This window comes from Dermacentor andersoni, chromosome 7, assembly GCF_023375885.2.
Source record: "Dermacentor andersoni chromosome 7, qqDerAnde1_hic_scaffold, whole genome shotgun sequence".
Classification (NCBI taxonomy): Eukaryota; Metazoa; Arthropoda; class Arachnida; order Ixodida; family Ixodidae; genus Dermacentor; species Dermacentor andersoni.
Window position 1 is genome coordinate 136,271,773 of NC_092820.1, and position 22,296 is coordinate 136,294,068.

The 22,296-nt window shown below is 46.5% G+C and overlaps 1 protein-coding gene across 1 annotated transcript; it reads left to right on the plus strand.

Moving 5' to 3' along the window:
• The first annotated feature begins 1,592 nt into the window (after positions 1-1,592).
• On the plus strand, positions 1,593-22,065 carry LOC126534585 (uncharacterized). The gene is made up of 5 exons (XM_050181852.3): positions 1,593-1,758; positions 12,537-12,675; positions 14,086-14,231; positions 18,163-18,292; positions 20,039-22,065. The coding sequence occupies exons 1-5, from the start codon at positions 1,707-1,709 to the stop codon at positions 20,289-20,291; spliced, it is 720 nt and encodes a 239-aa protein (XP_050037809.1). The 5' UTR covers positions 1,593-1,706; the 3' UTR covers positions 20,292-22,065.
• Positions 22,066-22,296: the final 231 nt, after the last annotated feature.

The window sequence follows — 22,296 nt, forward strand, 5'->3', positions numbered from 1 at the left end:
GATTTCGCTTTTAACAAGTGAACCCCAAAAATTCATAACCTGCCGAAGTAGTAGAAACTTGAGCCTAGCTTTAAATGTTGGAGCTGCTTCTTTCAGTTGTGTATAGTATATCGAGGCTGCCGCGGAAAGTATTTAACATCCTACACCGTCTATATTAAATAAACACTCGGGTTTTGCGTGCCGAAGCTGCGGTGTGCGCTATCCTGTCGTCGTTCTTGTCCGAGTGAACCGAGCTATGACCTCAATGAGCGCAACGAACCAACTGGCCAAAAAATCTGCAGTCCTAATCTAAAGTTCCCTTTCACTCAGTTCTCTTCCTTTCTTATCACCCAACGTTCGCGGCAGGCCGATTGCAACGATAAGTTGCGTGGAGCCAACACCACCTAGATAGCACAAGGCCTTTTCACTCCGATCCATGACGTCATGTTACCTAGCCCGGCTGCCATAGAATACAATGGGGATGATCCCGAGTAGGCAACAGTGATTTTGGCGTCACCGCTTTCGTCACCCCAGCCTTGTCAATGGGAATTTAGGGCCATGTTTGTGACGTCATGGATCGGAGTAAACAGGCCTTGCGCTATCTAGGTGGCATTGGTGGAGCGCCGTTCGAGCCAGTGAAGAAGAGCGAAAAGGAATTGCGTTATGTCGGCCCTGGTGAATCGGTGCAGTATAGGCGACGGCGTCTGTCAGGCAGAGCTGCTGCGGGCCAAGCATGCACAGATAAGCCGCCCAGAATCGACAGCTCCGCCGTCCCAACTTTTCCACATATCGAGTACCGAAACAACCCCCCTTCGCCCCCCCCCCCCGTGCACACACATCTGCGAAAGAGATGCATGCAAGCTGTACAACGTGAAGCATAACCGCACGCAATTTTATTCTTCACAGCGTGAAACCCGTACCCGATTCCTACCTCTTTTTTCTAAGTATGGACAGCTGGGCTAGTTGGTTGTGATTGGCATCATGAAAGATCGTTCCAGCGTACAATATTCTCGTCCGTGTTCAACAGTGCGGTGGAACTTTATTTCATAATGCCAATCTTTTTTTCCTACATGAAACATAGCTGAACCGACAAAGCCCACCAAGCAGAGACAATTCGTCTAGCAAATGTTCGCAGGACAATGAATGGGCGCTATTTCAGTGGTGCTCGGAACGCGGTGTGGGTGTGTTTCGGGGACGGGAGGCGGGTGGGGGTGGCGGGCTGCAGTTCCTGGCAGTGAAAAGCGCGTGCTCTTCCACAGTGGCGCGGACGGGCCGTCGCGATCGTCGTCTCCGGGTGGTGTCGTCAAGGTAAACATGTTTCCAAATCGCCGCGAACGAGAGGCATGCTAGTACAGCAAGCGACGACTTCTACACCCCCCTCCTCCTCCTTCTCCTCCGCCATCCTCTCGGGCAGCATTGGCTCAAGGCGTAACACCACCCTTTTCCCTTTCTTTCGCGCTCAAGTTTGAGAGGGTGCGCGCGGTAGTCCGTGCGTGTGGAGTACGCGCACTTGAACGCACGGCGAGTGCGGTACACTTTTCTTGTTTTTGTGCGTGTGTGTTATGGCGTGCGTGTGTGCGTGTATGTGTGCTTTCGGTGCGTGCGTTTTCGCATCCCCTTCATCCGGCGTGTGTTCACGCGCATGGCGGCTGGCCAACCCAATAAATGGCAACCGCCGGCCACACCGCCAGTCGAGCGATTCGCAGTCCGCACTCGCGAAGATCAAGATGAACCGCGCGCTCGCGATTGTGTGCTTCGGGCTGGCCTGCGTTGTCGGAGGTGAGTGGTCGATCTCGTGTTGCGTTCGCTCTGATGCATCGCGCCGCGAATGCCCAGGATGTGCGGTCAGACTTTTCACAGGGGGTTTCAGGTGTGGCTCGTGATATTTCAGTGATCCACTGAGCGACGAGGTTCAAGGGCTCTGTAACAAAAAAAAAAAAAAAATATTTCAGTAACTATCCGCACTTTTTTTTTCGATGACTGAAAGCTTTACTGACAGTTTGTTAGATTCAAGCATCGTAGGTGGCTCACTGATCAAGCTCGTCACTGGAGAGTTAGCTGAGTGATCAAAGGGGTTTTACGCTCTCATGCTGCGAGTAGTCTTTGAGAGATGCCTTAGTGGAGGGCTTCGCTTTAATCTTGGCTTTTTGACATAATGAACTCCATGTAAACCAAAATATACGAGGCATTCAAAAATACGACCGCATGCTCGGCTACACAACGTCATAGCCTATTTACATCCTCGGCTGTTCAGGAATATGTTGTCATTGACGTTAAGAGCGTTTTGGAAAAAAACTGATGCAGTAGAAAAAAAATTACATATTGGCGATTAAGCTTGACGAGAAGCATTCAAAAATCTAAGCCTTGGAAAAATAACTTGAACGAAGGGTACTTTCCTAGGATTTGCAAGTGTGTTCCGTATTTCAGTGATCGCTCGCTGCTAGGGGCCCATAAATGTGGTCGCGATTACATGGTTTTTCATTTACGCCACACAATCAACGGCTTTAAGGAAATGTTGGGCCAGGGACACTGCGCTTCAATGCCATGAAAAATGTTTCGCCATGCGATTCTGTGTGGAATCCCTGCTGGTCGTTCCCAGCCACCTGATTAGTAGCCTCGTGGTTGTGAAAGGAGGGAGAAATTCTCGTTGCCGCGGGAAAGTATCACCACCGCATTTAATTTGAGCTCCGGCTTTCGAAGGTTCAGGTTTAAATTGGGGTATTTTTCGATGCTTACGTTTAAATACGCCTATATGATCATATAGCGCTCCAATGAGGCCTGTAAATACTGGACCAGTTATGCAATACCTGGCTTGTGGCACTAAACGTGTCCAAGTGTAAAATAATGTCCTGCACCCGTAGATCTGTTAATTCGTAGTTTATCTACCACGTTAACAACAGTATTATATCCCCGACTGCGCAATATAAGAATCTCGACGTGCACCTTACACCTAACCTTTCGTGGTCTGAGCACATTACGTGTGTCTTTGTCAATGCATCCGAATTATTAGGGTTCCTGCGCCGGAACTTGCTATGTGTTCCGGCTGCCTTGCGTAAACTGGCTTATTTAACGCTCGTGTGAACCCAGCTTGAGTACGCGTCTTCCATTTGGTCACCACATCGGAAATACTTAGTTGAAGTGTTGGAAATAATTCAGAATAGGACAAGTCGTTTCATAACTCATAACGACAGCGACCAGTCTAGCACAACGCCGATCAAAGCCGAACTGGCGTTGCAATCGTCGAGCACTCGCCGTGATGTTGCATTGCTGCCATTATTTCATATGTTCATTGACTTTGACAGATCATCCCTACCACGCTTGAAACACCACGTCTTCACATCGCGCAGATTGCACAAGGATTTCAGCTATGCCCGCGTACATTTCGTGACGTTAGCATTTAACTTTTTCGCCACTGCCTCGTGCTATCGGTCTCTGCAGCAGCCTTCCGGATAGCCTTGTTACGCTCAGAAATCATGAAGCCTTTTGCAAGGTATTTGGCCAAACAACTTTCTCCACACTGCGCGTATGTTTTGTTCTTGTTTGCTTAAACATTACGCAACACATAACGTCCCAACGCACGCACCGATATCTCTTTACCGCTTGTATTTGGTTATACATTTGTACCCTATGCCCCCCTCATCATATGCCTCATCGTAGACCTGTGAGGTCTTTCTAAATAAATAAATAAATAAATAAATAAATAAACATAGCAATCATGGAAAAAACTTGCGGCTTAAGCAGAATAAGCCAATAACGCTTTGCCGGGTAACTTGATCCCTGTAGTTCATACATCTGTGTCGACTTTCAGCACGGACGTGTTTTCGTTCCTTAGGCAATTTAAAAACATGTACAATTAAAGAAAACCGCATTCTGTCAAGGAGCTTTCATGGGAAAACGGGGTGGGCATGCAGGACAGGTTTTTCTGCTTTTCAACTGCTGGTTTCAAGTTCTCTTCAAGTAATTCGACCAAGTGGACTTTCTTGACAGTGTGAACGTTGAGGTTCCATAACGGGTCTTATTAGCTTGTTGATCTTTATTCTTCACGAGTAAATACTCCTATGACCAATTTCGTCAGGATCAAACTGCCCGCTGCAAAGCTCCGTTAAAAATCCTTACATGTCCCGTATACGCTCGCCCGTTTACTTTATATTACTATGCCATCTTACAAACACCACCAATACATTATTTGCTACAGTAACGGCAGCCATTGACTGGTCATGGTTTTCGGAAACAGTTGGGCAGTTCGCGCCACCAAAAATAAGCGTTCCATATCCCTGGAGAACCTTGATTTCCGATTCTTGCATACACTGCGGCGCTTCTCGCCATACTGCCTCAAATATGGCCATTAGAAGATGGCACCACCACGAGTGAATTCGAAGTGTTGTAGAGCGAAATAAGTATTCCCGCCTGAAATATTACTAAGACGCGCACATCCAACGCGATGCTGGGATATAAGCGACGCGAGGCTTGTTTGAGTTAGGGAGGCAGCGGCTGTGTCATATAACACAAGCACAGCTTCGTCAACTGCAGCTGCTAGCTGGCTGCTTCACGGGGACGAATGCGATGTGCGATGTTTGTCGAGGGAAGGATTTTGACGAGAGGTCCGCGCACAGAGAAGTAGGAGCCACATCTAGAGAAATTTAGGCTTTCATATCGCTTGCGTCACAGTGGTACCTCTACTCTGGGATATGGCCTAGTGGACGCATACCCTGTGGTACATACTCAGTTGTACACACACACACGCCCACACAGTGCGAAAATTGTCTGTTGCGACACATAAGCAGTGGCCCAAGTTGTCTACTAGGAAGCACAGCTGCCAGCAGCAAGGGGTCGGTGGGAGAAGTAGTGCATAACTCTCTGTACATATATTCACAAATATGACCAACGAGGAAACGACGACGAATGCCAAACCCCCGGGGAAAGATGCAAAGAAAGCTTCGCTTTAGAACAGAGTGTGTCTGATTACCATCTTAAAATATTGTTTTTGCCGTCCGAATGACTCTTCGTAAATGAATCACGAAGACTTTTGTAGGCTAAGGATACTTTTTTGTTTTCAACTTGCAAACTGCGAGTCAAAAGAACAGTGCAAGTTTAGGGTACACGACGAAGTTTCTTGAGATTCGTGAACTTGGAAAGAAATTTCAGCGCGTGTGAAGCCTTCTGCATATACGAAGCCACACGCATGCGACAAAAAAAAAAGTAAACATACGTTAAGCATAAGAGCAGCCGAATCGAAAACGCGAAACGCTAGTATCCGCGCTTACCTCACGAAAGTCACACGTTGAGCCCGAGAAAATATACTTTGATTCCGGATGCTGTCGGCCTCCTGCGAGCTATGTTCGCCTTTGCTGCGGAATAGAGCGTCCACCGCATGGTCCGTAACCGTGCGTGGAAGCATTCCTGGGTGGCTGGCCCTGCTCTCACCTCCAAATTCCCCAACTCCATTACCCGTAATGAGCCGATGAACCACTCATCTTTTATTGAAGCTGTGCCATACCATACCGTTGTGGATAGCCAGGCGAAAAGAAGCGGCTCTCTGCGCGAGTGTTCTTGCCGATTCACTAACCTGATGCCTTCGAAATATTTGCCTCGCCTAAGTGAGCAATCCGGTACACGCGGGCTGTCACGACTGCCTGCTGCTAAGCTCAAAGTCGTGTGTGATCGAGTCCGCGACAGTGACATTCATATGGGGTGAGAAGAGAAAATTGCACCGGCGCTTACGTTTACGCATACATTAGTCAACTCAAGGCCATTAAGATGACCAGAGTTCCCAGTACGGCATCTATCCGAACAATGTGTAGTAGGGCATTGAAACCCAATCAATCAATCAATCAATCAATCAATCAATCAATCAATCAATCAATCAATCAATCAATCAATCAATCAATCAATCAATCAATCAATCAATCAATCAATCAATCAATCAATCAATCAATCAATCAGGACCTCTGTGCTTTAGCGTTGTTTGCTTGAATAGAAGCATCCTCCGGATCCTCTATACACAGCTAACGTTAATGGTGACACTACGACTTGATCTAATCGATGAGTGAGCCCCGTGCAACAGTGAACAAGAAAGCGTAAGAAGACGCATTTTTCGGTCAAACCGTTCTTTCTCGCACGCACGTGGTGCATTCGTTCCCGGAAGGCCCGTCGTTGAGTGGCGGCCGACCTTGAGAGAAAGCGCGCCTCCGTCATGTCGGAGTATTTCGCTGTTGCCTCAATTTGAGAGATTAATTATCTCATTCAGCAGCCGCTGCTGCATGCGGACTCGATTGCCCAACTCTGACGGTGTGGCGCTCTACTCGGGGAGCAGCTGACGAAAACAAGACTACAAAAAATAAGTGGGCAGTAAGAGCGTCGCTGTAACTGTGCCGCTATCGACTTTCTCATCGCGGGGAGCAACGAGTTGCGCAACGAATCACTGACATGCCGTGCTCGCCGTGGCGCTCGTGCGTCAGACGCTCTAACTTTGACCCGAACGCGTGCCTCTCTCGAAATAAGTGGCAGGTGAACGTTTCTACAATTGCGTCGATTTCTGCGCAAGAATATGGAATTTCTACTGCCTAAATTTAGCATGTGTTATGGGCTGCTTCGAGCCAAGCGGCACCTCGACAAACTCGCTTGTTATTTCATTACGGCCGCGGAAGGTTCCGATTTGTATGCGGAACGCGTTCTGGAAAAAAAAATTAAAAAAATGCGATTCGCTAAGGCTTGCGTTGTATACTTTGCTCAGAGGTCGAGGCACTACGTCGGGTGTAAGACTTTCCAATGCGATTTAGTCTCGCAAACGATTGGGCAATGCCAAATCGTGACTAACACGACGCCAAGCGCACATTACTTTTAGTCCTGAGACTTTATGTAAGAAGGACGTAGAAGAAGAAACTGCGGGATGTGCATACCACGGTGAATAGTTATGTTTAAGTAAATTGTGTCTCAGAAGTGTATTCGCGTGCCTTGTGCGAGAACGCGCGAGGTTCTTCTTAAAGAATACTTTTTGAAGTACCCTTTTAAAAAATACAGTAGTGAATGAATGAAACGGAACATGTGGTTCCACATTTATTTTGAGACCCCACTGTGTTTTCTTTTTTGCTTTTAACTGAATTCTGGTTTAGCCGAACAATATTGTACTGGCCCCGGTACTGGCTAACCGGCTATGGCGTTGCACTCCTAAGCACGTGGTCGCTACTTAGATTTCCGCCCGTGGTGGTTGCATTTTGATGGTGGCGAACTGGAAAAAAAAAATTGAAACGTTCTTGTACTTAGATTTACGCGCACATTATAGAACCACAGGTGGTCAAAATTAATCCAGAATCACCCCCCCTTATAACATGTCGCGCAATCAGATCGTGGTATCGGCACGCAAAAATTGCCAGAATTAATTTTAGCACAACCTTCCGTACGGGCGACGTTTTCTGCAGAGTGCACTTGTGCCAGTATCAAACGTTGAAACCAGTTCGTGTTGTTCGACATCTCGCATGACATCTGAACTTTCGCCAAAACTGATCAAACAGTAGAAACGCGAAAACAATAAAGGCGGCTTTGCTGCATATTTTTCGAACAATCCGGCTGTTGTCAACAGGGGCTATAGTGCGTCTAAAATTTGCTAGCGCGATCTACATTACAGTTCAGTGAGCCATATATTTAGAATACCCGCAAGCCCTTGACAATGTCTGAAGTGGACTTTATCATGAACAGGCAAGTCATATATTTAATGACACTTGTTTCACCGGATATTGCGCTTTCTCTTCCCATCCTGTTGCTACTTCTGATGCACAAATATTTGCCTTATGAAGCGCCCCCACTCCTCCCATCTTCCTCTTAAGCACCCCACAATAAACATCTCGCGTACGTTGGGGAAACTTTGACGGCGTTTGTTGCGTTGTCTTCATGGCGACCAGATACAAGGGACCAGAAGCCGGACATCTTCATGCCTGAAAACGATGTCTCAACCTTATTCATGCCATTCGCAAGCTCCGCTAAGCAATAACGTGACGTACCTGAACAAGAAAGTCTGCAACTCGAGTCACTGCTGAACCTCTCGGCTCTTAAATGCTCACATACTTACTCAGCTTACAGGACGTAGCAACTTGACTATAGCTGGCTGCCATATGCTGTATGACCTTCTTATTGCCTTCTAGGATGAATTTGCACATGCGGCTACTGTACAACTACTTATAAACCCCAGCGCTGTGCGCTGACGCGTAACAACGCAGTTCGTAGTAGTTAATTTGCTCTATTTACCCTTTCCACAGAAGAGTCACCATTCATTTGACACACAAAGTGCATCGTAATATTGAAGTGCTTTTCCGCAATGGAATCCTTAACAACTTTGTTGCACAACTGGCTTCTTTACAGTAGTTCTTTATCTTGGGAATACGTTTGGCATGTTGGTATGCACATAAATACCTAAGCCGGCCCTTAGGAGAAAAATAAGTGAGAAAATGTTGCCCCTTCCATTTTTTCCTCACGTGCCGTCCAGCCTTCTATGCGCGTTGGCAATGTGATTGAGAAGAGCAGCAGATGCTGCACAGGCGAGCTAACTCCCCCGTCGAGTTAACTGTTTTTATCCTTGCTATCGCGTGAGCAGCAAACTTTACGCTCATTGAAGGCGAAACATTATGACCTCGGCAAGTCTTTCCGAATGCAGCACGCAACCATCCGCGCGCTGTGCGGCCTTCCCGATGAAAGTAAGCGTTGTTGAAATAAAAAAAAAATGACTTTATCGAAAAACTTTATAGTTGGGATTTTTTTACGCCCAGGGGCGTTATTGTGCATGAGCACAAGGAAAGGCATAAGGAAAGTGTACAGGTAAACTTCACTTAGAGCAAAGCTGGACATTGCACAAAGAAGCAGAAACCCAACAAAATGTCAGATTGAAGGCTCACACAAGCTTAGCTAAATACGTACGCACATTCAAAGCCGAGGTATCTTTTTTTTTGCTAGCACAGGAACAAGATTGAATGCAGAACATGACTATGCGTATTCGTTCATGTACTGCGGTATCTATAGTTTATTCGAAAAGTATTTGTTGCCTTGCGCATGACAAGTTCTTCACTCTCTATATATGTAGGCTTTCCGAAGTACTATCGTTTTTCAGAAAGGAAAGTCAGGATGCCACTTTACTCGAGCAACTGCATTCTGCTCTTTCAAATACACTAGTTATTTGACTTGACGCATACATATGATTTATATTTCTACTGCCATAAAATGCACTATAAGTAATTCCCAGCTTTGCAACGGCGGACTGGTGGTTTTCAGCCTTTTATTCGCCACAAACAGAAATGCTCGTTCTTTTATTTTCGGGAACAATTGAATAAAATAAATGTAATGAAATGAAATGAAAGAAATTTTAATACCTCTATAGGGGTGAACAGCTGTTGCCTGGGCAACGGCAGCTGAAGTAATTGTATACTCCTGAACCGGTACACAGTACAGCGTTTCTTTTTTACTACTTGGCATGAAAGCCCATGCACTATTGACTGGTCACGTTCTATAGATGCTAATCACCCATTGCGGTGAGTCTGACATCCGCCAGGCTGTTTTGCCACGTGCCGACTTTTTCGCCTACCTCTCGCTGTTGTTAAACTCGCCGCTTTTTCCTCTGGCAATACGCCAGACCAGTCCGGCATCGTAGAATACCAAAATACGACACCTTTGCGTGTCTTCACCCCTCCTTCACTCAGTAGTCCGTTGCTTTCATAAATATCTCATTCACCGAGGCAGTCTTGTGTGCGATAAGCAGCGGTGCGTCTGAGACACCGCCCACTTTCCGTGTCTGCGTTAACTACTACTACTACACTTGATAGCTTGACTATTAGAGAACCCACTGGAAGGAATACGAAGGAAACACAGGGAGCGTCGAATATTCGCAAAGCTACGGACTCGGCTTTGACGGGCATGAGTAAGAACACGCATAAAATACGTTGGAAATAACATTTTCGTGCCCATTGAGGTGTTGGACTGCGGCAAAAATGAGCTTTAAGCAGAGCTCAGGAAATAATGGGCAGTAAAATTATTGGAATTTCCTTCAACCCTTATTGTGACATGCTATCCACCAGTCAAGCTTAACACCCACATTCATTCTGACTAAGGATCTCAAAAGTTTGCATTGTCGTCCCTCCTTTAACACTTTTAACAGCATCTGCTAGTTAAACGAAAACGAGAACAAAATAGTAAAAACTGGCAATAGAAGTGTTGTCCACCCAAGTTTAGATTACCTTAATGATGTCCCCGTAACAGGTGCAGTCCAACCACTGATCTTACGGCGTCCTAAAACTTGTTGAGAATTTATCCCTTTATGCTTGGTGTTTGATGTGGTACGAATTTGCGTCCTTTTGTGAATCTGTGCCTTGTTTGTCCAGTAATGCATATCTTTCGCTTGTGTTTTGAGTCGCGTGAACGTTGCTGTGATCAATAGAAGCATGTGCACGCGATGAAGAAGGCAAGCTCATTCATTCGTCCGCTAGGGTTACGCTCCTTGAACACACTTTTGAATATTCCACTAATACCATCAGTCGGCCACTAAGTAAGAATTGGGAGAAGCAGGAATATGGGAGAAAGGCTGGAGACGGTGTTTTCAACTTTTGGGGTTTGTATAGCTGGCTGAGCTCAAATTGAAATTGTGTCCCCATCTTTCTAAGTCGAAATATTTTATAGTGACCGCTGTTGCGGCTTCTTTGAGTTTTCGGCAAGTCTGTATATTCTACCATGTGCGGCGCCTCGAAAATTGCATGCCTTGTCTAATCTCCACAGTTGCTTCGAATAACTGCGAGAAGGTTGTCTTAAGTTTTCGACATCCGTAACCGGCATAAAGTACCAAGAGTCGCGATAAATATTGCTATTCATCACTGCGTAATACAATCGAGTGATCAATATCAGCATCACTGCAAAACTGATACGGAAGGGGCACCAACAGCAGATATCGGATAATATGAGGCAAAAGAGGGCTTTTGATGTAAGTGAACGTAGACGCCTGTCTTGTAAGCAGTGCGACGTCACTATGGGGACTAAATATATGAACGCACCAACAACACGACGCAAACTAGCAAGCAAAAGTTTTAAGACAACGGCAACAACAAAGTTAAGATTTTCTTTATAATTTGTGGCATCATTCCTTACCAAACCCTTGCACGAGAGTGTACACACAATTTAGAAAAGAAAGCATTAGAAAAGATTACTGAGGCTACCTACGGAGTTGTCACAGCAACAAAGTACTTTGAGCAAACAGTCGTAGCAACAAGCCATAAAAGCAAGTCTTTTGAAAAAGCTAAATGCGGGAACAGCTTCTGGTTCTGGTTCTGGAACCAGGTTCCGATTTGTCGCACTTCATACTTTCCTTTCTCGCTTTGTCGAGAAAGAAATGCAGCCATAATGTGGAATGCATACAAGCGCTTGCAGTTTACAAGCATCTGTTGTCGACAGCCTGATGACGTAAGTGGGTTGGAGACTAAATATAGCCCGACATTGTCGGAAGAAGACGCTGCTCACGGAAGCCGCTGGTGACAGTAGCTACTAGAACAAAAAGGGAGACTGGACAAATAATTAGGCCTGTGAGACAAGAACACCATTGATGATATCACGCACGCTCGGCTAGTATTAACCTTGAAGGCCCGTTCCTGTATTCAGGTCTCGGCTACTAAATTTCCCCTCGCGCGAACGGCCATCGTAATTGCGCCGGCTTATCGCCGCTTGCATCGGGAGTATTGTGCCCTTTGCCAGGCCTGCTCTCGGTCGACGAAAACAAAAGACAAGCACGAGAAAGGCATACTACCTCATCTTTCAAAAGAGGAGAAACGGGCTACGTCACAGGATGCGCACAGCTTGGGTCGTTTTATTTATTCTTTTTTTTGTCTCCCAGCAGGAAGGTTGCATTCATTTGTGTGTAATGTGTGTGTTTGAATTGAGACAACATTGGGGAGTCACGGCTGTCGCTGGGAGTGTGTGTTGCCAGCGTTAGACACGAAGAATCGCGCTTATTTCCACACAAACAGCGTATCGAGTAAAAAAGACGTCAGAACAAGATAGGGAAACCACATCTTTCGTATAGCGGAAATGACGTTCTTGTTTCGAATGCACAAAATGAGATGGTAGCTCCGTATTTCCGGGAAGCGTCTACAGTCTGAATTGGATATAATTACAGGTGCGTAGCAATCAGGCTTGTTTCTGGAAGGCCGTAGTGCTCAATCCTTTATTTGAACACGAAGGCAACCCACATAACTTGGAACTTTGATAACATAGGCCAATGACAGTGGTCAATACTGCGCGTGTTCGTACTTCAGCTCCATTTGATTTGAGAAATTCTACCATTATGTGTGGAATCTACAGAACTGTAGGCTTGCGTAACTCTTAAGCTATCGGTTATTTGCTACTGCAGGTCTGCATTAACATCCACGCTTACCTCCGCATCGTTTCGGTGGCGTGTTGGGCCGTTATGAGTAGTATGTATACACGGTTATGGGTTTTCCAAGCTTCGAAGCCATCGCTTTTTAATTCCTCAGACCAAGACTAACGTCAACCTCTTCCTCCTCCTCATTTCATTTCTTCTTTCTTTTTTGCAGGCGTGTCCAGCGCCGCCCTGTTCAAGGATGTTGCCGGATGCTCGGCTGCGGAAGCTGAGAAGTGTGGATATGACTTCGTGCCCTACTTTATTAAGCCAACCCTAGCCGATGATCCCAAGAGCCTCGTAGCACAGTGCACGTAAGTAGGCCTCGGGCGACCAAATCTAGCTCATCGATTTCATTGCGTACAAAAGCTCCCAGGCCGCGGCAAAGCTGTCGAGCCTCAGATGCGAGGGATGCCGGCTCCTTTAGACCACTTGATTTCTTGAGCTGGCACCAGAGACCAAGCGTGCGGTAGGTTCTTGAAACCTACGAACACCATTACTCAGCCCCATCGGCCAGGCGCTGACCCCTCCGCCCCCCCCCCCCCCTACCATGTGCGCAGCCGTACAACGATATAGTCATCGATGCGTCGCAATGCGTGTAACGCCTATCTGAATATAGTTAGGAATGAAAGAGCAGGACCGAAGCACAAAGTCTCGTGAGCACCTTCTTCGGTTTATTGCGAACAGCCAATGGTTCTGGTAGTTCTGTCAAGATGAAGGCTCAAAATCATTACAGGATAAGCCCAGTGAAATGTGAGCGTATATAACATTATTAAAAAAACTCGCTCGATACAGTAGTGTGGTACGAAAAGCATGAAATTTCCACACTGCACATATTAGATTACGCAATACAGGTGTGGTATTTTTTCAAGGGCCCTGGGCAAATGAAGAATCCTTTGCTGAGTGACTGTGGCTCAACATCAGAAATTGTTCAAGGTTTCAGCACCAATGTTAAAAAGAAAAAATGTTGCCCTATCTAACCACGAAAGCGAATTACGATGATCATCTTCTTTTGAGCCATATCATGTAGGCAATTATATCTCTAAATCCGTAATTTTTTGTCGAAAATATCTATAGCATTTGACAGCAATATCTTCTACTAAACGCGTATTTCTTTTTTTAGCCCCTTCTCAAGCAATGAACACCTAATTGCGATTGTAACGCACACGCAATGTCAGTACGCTTCGTTGAATTCGGAAAGACAATGTTCGCGTGAATTTCGCGGGGCACCGGTACAATTTTTTTTCCGCCTTCCTCTCAGTTTCACGTGTTGAGTACGTTGAAGTGTCGCAAATGCCTATGGTAATAGCAGACCTAAAATTTGTCAAATTCTTGTGTTGCCAGATTTTTCTCGGCATAGAAGCTAAGATCCTAGCTACCGTGATGTACCGCCTGTACCTCATTTACTACGTACGCTGAACGCAGTAAAACACTGCTGTGACAAGTACGCTTGCTTTGTTTGAACGCGTTGTCAAAAGCTGCTGCCACCATCGCTGACCACTTCAGCTATGTCTCCGATATCGCATTAAAACGACAATGGTATGCGTGTACGTGGTATCGATACAGGTGTCATGAACGTCATTACTTTGGCCGTATTTGAGTGCCACATCCACTCGAAATTTAAGCTTAGACGCGTGACAAGTGTCAAACGTTATTAATGGTATCCGTATACATGATCAAGAACCTTCATGTTTCACTCTCAATTATTTCCACTGCCATTGCAGGTTGTTCAAGAGACAACTGAAGTGCGGTGAAGACTTCTCCATCAAGTGCTTGGATGGCCTTCCTAAGGGCGTCATCTTGCTTATGCTCAGGGCAGCCGTCGACGAGTACTCGATGTTCTGCAACACGACCAGCCCAAAACATAAAGGTACATACGCCTACCGCCTATGTGCGGGATTTTTGGGAGCTCGCCTCTCACCCCTGCATCGGTCGTTGAGCATAGCGGCGTTCTTAAAGCAAATAGCATTTTCAGCCTATTTCATCCACTTTCGGTCATTCTACAGTCTATAGTCTCTTTACGCCGCTCATCAACGAAAAAATTTGGTGGACACTTACGTTTCGCCTTTCAAAAAAGTGCAACGCGATAGCATTCAGAGATCCCTGACTGCTTCTCACGCTTTCTGGCATCTGAAGCTTACGTGACCGTTTTGCTTACCGGGAAAGGCGAACGCTATGCACGAAGGCGAGCTTTCTGGTAGAAACGCGGCCCCTTGCGCGACTTGAGCGGTGCGATCCCGGAGGTAGTGCACAGCCAAGTCATAAAAAAAAAAACATTACATCCTTTTCAGGTTTCTGGTATTGTTTCGCACATTTAATATTTCAATCTGAGATTAGCATAAAAGACATGCGCTGTCGGTGTCTTGTTTCATGACATTTGTTTGTGGGCTGTCATTCTCAAAATTGCGAGGAATAACTTTGTCAAGAATGTAACGCAAGGTATAAGCAACTTTAGTGATAGAATGGTGCGGCAATATAACCCGCATATACCGCATGTCGTATAGCAAGGCGTGGCACGTACATATACCTAAATATATACGGAAATTTTCCATCACTGACAACTCCACCTACGCCGGATTTTCTGTGACACGGGGCCCTTAACGCTATCGCGTTAAACATCTTCCCAACATTTTTCTTGTGCTGGGTGGAATCGCACCCGCGCTACACGGTTGTTCCTCAAGCACAGCAAGCAGCTTGACGCAGAATGGCCTCGGGCAGCGAGGAATTATTTCTCCGATTACCCCATATCTCGGATGCCACGCAAAAAGAGGTGGACTATGCGCGGACTTCGGGGGCGAACCGCTAGATGGCATAGCGGATCTCTGGACATGCTGTGCCATTTAGCGGGTCATCCGGCAAGACCAGAAATGAAGAAGTGCAGGGTGACATGGGTCGGGCCTCTTTTGAAGTCAGAGAAGCGAAGAGCAAAACGAGTTTTGAAGAAAGGCTCAATAACAATGATAAAATAAATGGGGGGCGGGCGGGCTAAGTGCACAAGTATCTGTACCTGAAAAGCGGGAACGCAGAATGTAGGAAAAGGTCGAGAAATTTGTCAAGCAAGTACAGGGTAGCTGAAAGTGTAAATAGACAACCAGGAGTCACAAGAAAGAAAGTGAGGGAAACAGAGACAGCGAATTGCAGGCAAAGAACGGAAACAAAAAAGACCATAGAGGTTTACAAGAATGCGAAGAAAGGAATTAGAACGGAAATTCTGTACGATAACACGAAGGGAAGTGCTTTGCTATTTGAGGTTGGAGTTGGTTTCCTAAGTACTAAAACATATCGTAGCAAATATATGCAACGATATGAGGCATTTGTATGCTGGAGCAAAAATTCTTAGATACTCAGAAAATTCTAATGAAATGCGAAAGCGACCCGGAGGTAGCATACACCTTCCAGAAGCGCTTGGATTTAAAGTGGACGGAAGCATCAACCGGTCAGCATACGACATAAGCGAGAGACCTTTAAAGTATTGCTGGAAAGAAAGCAGGGAACACATTGATACGACCGGACCCGTTACAGGCTGAGGTAGCGATAGAAGGTCGACAGACAAGTTCTGAGAAAAAAAAAGAAAAAGGATTATGGAGAAGTATACAAAACTGCTAGAATAAAAAAAAAAAACATGTACAGTATACCTGATTATTTAACCAGGCTATTTGTCACCGCCTCGTTTCAAAGGGGATGCCAATAAATCATCATTATCATCACTACGCCACATCTCTGTTCTGCTGTGTCCAGAGACACAGCATTACAGTTTCGTGCGCCGGTAGGCCGTACTGCTGACGAAAGTGCAGAGCTGGTCCCACAGTGCGCGATACATTTTTTATCTCCGCATTTAATAAAATAATAATTGATTTATTTTATTTATTTACTCAGACCTGGGCAACAGTCTACTGGCCCGTTACAAAGAAATTGGTCCCAAATTATCATCATCATGATCATCATCAAGACGCGAGAGATGAGCCCGGATGCTGTACGCGGACTCATGCATGACGCGTTCCGGCGGTGGCAATACGGCGTGCCTGTAGATAGCTTGAATTCTAATCGAATTAACACGTACACTTATCGTGAGTTGGGTTGTGCCGTAACGCATTTTCACGCTCAAGCGTGCCTGGTTCGCCGCCAGTGAAGTCGGCGATGCGATGTTTGACGCCGCGAAGGAAGCGAGAGATGGAGGAGAAAAGCGCCTGAAGGTGCAGAAGATAATGGCGCGCGGGAGAAAGTAGGAAGGAAAGCGCTGAACACGTACCAAAACAATGGCAGTGGCTTAGCTCGGCTATTCCAGGATATACGTAGCGAAAGCTAAGGCATAGCATGGTTAGCCTTGGTTAATCTTGACTGCAAGTCCAGGTTAGTCTGGTAGTCTAGCTGTGTTGCGGCGTTTAGCCAGTCGTTTGGCGCGCTGTTCGTCTGTTTCCTGGGCGATTCGTTTCCTCTTCATCTCGTTCCGATGTCGATTACAGGCCTCCTCCTGCTTATCAGAATTGTCGCAGTCCATACTGCCGCCTCAACTGTGCTTCCAGAGCATGCGAGCTCTCTTTTTTAATACTCGGACATGTTATCAGGCGTGCGACGCAGCTGGCGAAGCGAGCGGAGGCAAGCGCAACGACGAGGAACGCGGGTTGACGTCATGGGCCTCCTCGGAGCACCGCCACGGCGAAATCGCAAGTTCGCGGCCAGTAAAGCTTTCGCTTTAAAAGCGACTGAAGGCGACGGATGCCCACGCCGGCAAGCGCAGCCGAGCGCGACCTGCAAGTCACATTTCCGGAGATTATCGTTTTCAGCGGGAACTCTAGGGATCCACGCAGTTCGCGCGCACGTCGCTCGTTTCGCCTTTCGGCAACAGCCATGGCTTTTGATTCGAGCGAACAGGAAGACATCTTAACTGTGCTGGTGTGCTTTGCCGGGGTGTCAGCTGTGGTAGCGCAGAAGCCCCCGAAGAAACGTTCGCTGCGGCTTAACTCAGCTAACCTTGGATATGCAAAGGGAAAGCTTGGTTTAACCTGGTTAAGTCCTGCTTTCACTTGGTTAACCTTTTATTTAGCTGTAATTAATATACTCAGGTGCGCAATCATCCTTAAGCCAGGTATGACGGCTGTGCCTAGGTCGGTGGCTAGACATCACTGTATTAGGCTTGAGTAGACACGCATCGTTCGACGGTGCGACGCCAGTTGTGCCACAGGGAAAGCGCAAGGGCTACACATGCGAGGAGACGCCGCGAATATGCGCGGTGTCGAAGCAGAAATGGACAGGGCGCGAACGCGGTCGCTACATTGATCTCGACGATGCGACGCCTGTTCCATTTCGGATTCTCTCCAGCGAAGCAGCTCGCTGGGGGATATCCTCTGGATATCCTCTGGGGGATATCTACTGGGAGGTTTGGAGTCCTTTATATAAAGTTGGCGGCTACCAGATTTTATTATGCGAGGTACGCAGTACAAGAGAGTGGTTGAGTATGCATGACGATCAATCATACGGGTCAATTTGTTTTGTTGTTGGTTGAAGCAATCTTTTTTGTGTGTGTTCGTGATTGTTGCTGTCCAGTCCTTTCAAATTAGGTAGAATAATGACCTTAAGCATTGGGAAGGGTGAAATTAATGCTTGTATAGGGACCCTCACTTCAGGGTCTTGCTGGCAGCGTGCTTGAGAGCCTGCTCAATCAATTTAGCCAGGTAGACGTGACCGACATGGGTGGAATTGGTACTGAGCCACTCGGTAGGAGCCACTCGGTAGAGCCGAACCCGCCACGTAGCTCTGTATAGCAGTTTTCCATATCTTCGTTTTCTTTTTATTCGCCGTAGAGTACCTGGATAGCATCAAGTGCATCAACAAGGCTGGTCCCGGAATCCAGAAGTGCATGAGCGACATGTTTGTGGCACTGCACCGTACTTCCAAGGCCCCAGACCGTCAGCAGATTCCCTACTCCTGCTGGTGAGTTATCATTGCACATACTTAGATGACCTTACACGCTGATAGTGCAAAGGGTTCGCCGGAGCATGGAGGACTGGAGTGAACAACTATAGTCGAACAAGGAAGCTAGCTTCCAGGCTGAGGCTTTAGGCTGACGGTTTCCTTGGTCGGACACTATAGATATTACACATTATGTAAGCATATCATGATGTCCCTTATCGAGCCCAGCATTTCGCGAACTGTGGGTCTCAAATTTCGGAAAGGTGGATTCAAGTTCACAAATAGGGCGGGCGGAGGCGGCTGCAAATTTGTGTCCAAATTCCAACAACAGAGAATAAAATGATACTATATTGACAGCGTCGAGTACGCTGCGCGGCTTAACAGCTAAAAAAAATATATGGGAGTTTGCTTATTCGACCTCTGCACTCTTTCAAAACAATTCTCACAGGAAACTTACAGTGATCATTAAAGCAGTCATGCCTATGTGGCGCATGAATTTCCTTTATTTTTGTGTTGGTTTCTGTTGAAACAGATTTGTCCTGTCTATATACTGACTCTAAACAAACATATAGCGTTAAGTTATATTTATTAGAAGTCCCGGACTAAAATATAAAATTTTGGAGCACTACTAAAAGATCGGAAAGAAAAGCCAGAGCGCGTGCCTTGTTGGAACATTTTTGTCTTATTCGTGCACACTGGGCAGACGAGTCTGGAAACTACTGATCGAACAATTCATGCACGAACGTTCGTGTTTCCCAGTGAGCGGGCTCGAGTATGTGTGCACGCACGCACGTGTGTAAAATAATATTTGCGACAGTGGAACAGCAGCAGTTGTACATTTGTATACTGCGCGGTCTCTTTTAGAAACAATGGGGTCCGTGGTCGTTAGGAACCTTTCTTTTTTTTTTGTATCCTGCAGAAGTCGTATTGCTTTTGCCGATGCTGCAGTGCTGAAATAAATTTGTTGTACCCGGAGTGCGCTGAAAAATGGTGAGCAAGCGACCTTACAGCGTGCGATGACGTTTAGCACATGCCATGGTGAATAAAAAGGAAAAAAAAAGAGAACGTTTTTATGCTAATAAGTTGTACTGAAATTTTGGTTTCCCAACAGCGGCCATCGCCGTGCATATAGTAAATGAAATAAAAGGGGCACGCTTTCTCGCAACGAACACGAGGTGAACGAAAATGAAAAGAAATGCGAACTAAACGATCTGAGTTTTCCCTGATTACTTAAGTACTCCATGGGCACAAAGTTTCACGTTATAACGATTAGTGATTTACATATACTGCTGCTGAGCAAAAGGCTTTTAGACCAAACCCTTCTACGCTGAAGAGCCTTACACCACGCCCTTTTTATTTACTGCCCGAATGACGCCACTGCAGACCCTCAATGCTTCATTCCCTCATTCCGTTTTATTTTATCGGAAATTCGTTTTCGTTAACGTTTCAGCCCCCTCACTGACCGATTCGTAGCACATCTCACGAAGAGGATCGTATCGATTTATATGTTCCAACAACAGCAACACCATGGATAAACGCAACAGAGAAAAAAAAGAAAGAAAAAAAGCAACACGCTCTTTGATACGGAGAATTGCCTTCATAAGGCTTGTTGTAATGGCCTCGTTTGCGTTGGCAAGACACAGAGCGTGACAGGCCATCTCTCACGACTGAAAGCCACTGACGATTAAAGCCGATGCGTTGTCTTATTAGGGAATTAGCATTTTCACGTTTCCTGATATCTTCCCTCTTATCTTTTTCATTTTGCAGCTATTACCACGACTTCGTGGAGTGCAGCGAGGCCGCCCTGAACAGAGGCTGCAAGCTGCCGGTGGCCAAGAAGTTCTTCGACGACATCATCGAGCACGTGTTCGGAGAGGTGCTCAGCCTGGCCTGCAACAAGTACAAGAAAGGCACGGGGGCCTGCGAGGCCCTGCCCGCCTTGCCCACCAAGGACGACGCGAAGGCTCGCGACAAGGGATTCATCGAGCCGCTGGCCATCATCGCCAGCAAGCTCGGCTAGGCCGCGTCACTCGTTAGTTATACGGCGGTTGTAGACGTTCGCACACCACGCGGCTTAGGGTACGCCGTGCTGGTGTGCTGCCGTAAGGGGTACGATAGTGATTCCTGTGGCGTTCTGTACGTCAGCGGGCGCTTCGGCGTCGTGGATGGTGTATATAGGGATCGGATAACCGGCCACCTCCCTCCGAATGAAATCGAAAAAACGTGCGTCGGCTCACTGTTAACTAATTGTCCAAGCCGAGGAAAGGGCGACGCTTTTCCATGCATTGAAAAAAGAAAAATAAGACAACTGCGTTTGAACTTTCTTTATGTTCCTCCTTGTGAGGGGTCGTCCTTTTCCTGGCTCGCTCAATTAGTTAATAATCGGTAAAATGAACCAGCCAGCCGCTCTAGATGTTCTATTGTGCTAAGCCTCTACTCAGTTCCTATTTGTTTGGTACTTGGTAGTGTTGAGGAGCGTGTTATAAAACACGCACAAGATGCAGGCACAGGAGGCCATGCTCAGCGTGGAATTGCTAGTTATTTTTAACATGGAAGGTGACATTCGCGACCATTGTCACTATACCTAACGCGAAGTCACGAACAGAAAAAGCGAGAGAATGAGACGGAAACGAGAAGCAGCGAGAAAGAAACTTTGATTTTCTGAAACGGTAATCCGAGTCAGGACCCGGCTCACCCTAGGAGGGAGGATTCCTTATTCCGGGAACCCTCTGGCTTCGGCTCGGTTAACCAGGGAAAAATAAACGCACTTTTTTTTTGTCGCATACCTCTATGACAGCCCTTCCGATGGTTGATTTTTTACGGAAGTGTTTCTGGCAAGGAACACTTCGTGAAACAGCAACCGGCCTACGACTTCCGGCGTGCAGACCTCCCGTCAGAAAGGGCTGCCGCGGTGTTTTCAGGGGAGAGGGTACGGTTAGGGGGCACCACGAAGTCCGATGGCCCACGGAGAAAGGGTCCCTACAATGGCGATTGCAGCTAGAAACCTTGCCTACGCCGCCTTTCGGAAGCCGTGTAAAACTGTGATGTTGCGTAAGTGATAGAGGCGATTTAGCTGGTTTTCCGAGAGATGGCGCTGTTAGGTAAGGAGAGCTCGCGAAAGGGACCTTCAAGCTGAAAGGCAGGCGCGTAGCACTTTCCTTCGTGAGGTCTGTTTCTGGTCGGGGCTTCGCTTGGCGTATGTGTGCTGCTCATAATTCATCAGAAGCAAAAGCGTGTGTACACTGTTTCGAAATTTGCATGTCGGTAGTCCGTCTCTTGGTGGGAGTTTAAGACTTGCGTTGTCTGCGTTGTTGGAAGACGCCAGTGAGTTCTGAATAAGCCATTTCTCAATTTACCTAGGAAAGGAATAACTTATATTTGCTTGGTGAACAATGAGTGAAAGCATTCGCCGCTCTACGCTTATAAAAAAGAAATACAGTCAACAAAATTTCATTCGAGACAAGTAAAGAAATAGTCTTGCGAAGCAAGCCCTTCATAGTAGTAGCTGGCATAGATAGTGGTAAAATGAAAGGGGACAGCAGCGTTTTCGCAGTAATTGACAGCAGACGCGGTGGCTGGTACTTATCGATAGTATATTAACTTACTTGCAAAGAGATCCAGGAATCGGAATGCGTTGTTGCGTCGTGTCTAGAAATGCGTTGTTGAGATAGGCAACCATGTAGGGATTGTGTGATGTACGAGCGTGTGTACATAAGTGTGATCATCACGTCTTCATCTGTGACAGCGCTGTGTTTGGGAATGTGCGTGAAATAAAATATCGCATCGTCAACCCACCTGCAGCCTTCTATGCTGGCACCTTTATTCTACTTGAAACAACCCTGTTTGTTGCACATTTTTGTAGTGCAACACATGGTGGACTTTGGAGGGCTTTAGAGTGAAGGTGTCACTCGCTCGCTTAGATGAGGCGCCTGTTTTAACGGGCGTATTTTATTTTAGTTTCGGAGAACACATCGCAAATGTACTGATCATTGCCACTTGGTGTAGATGTTACTTTTTGACAGAGC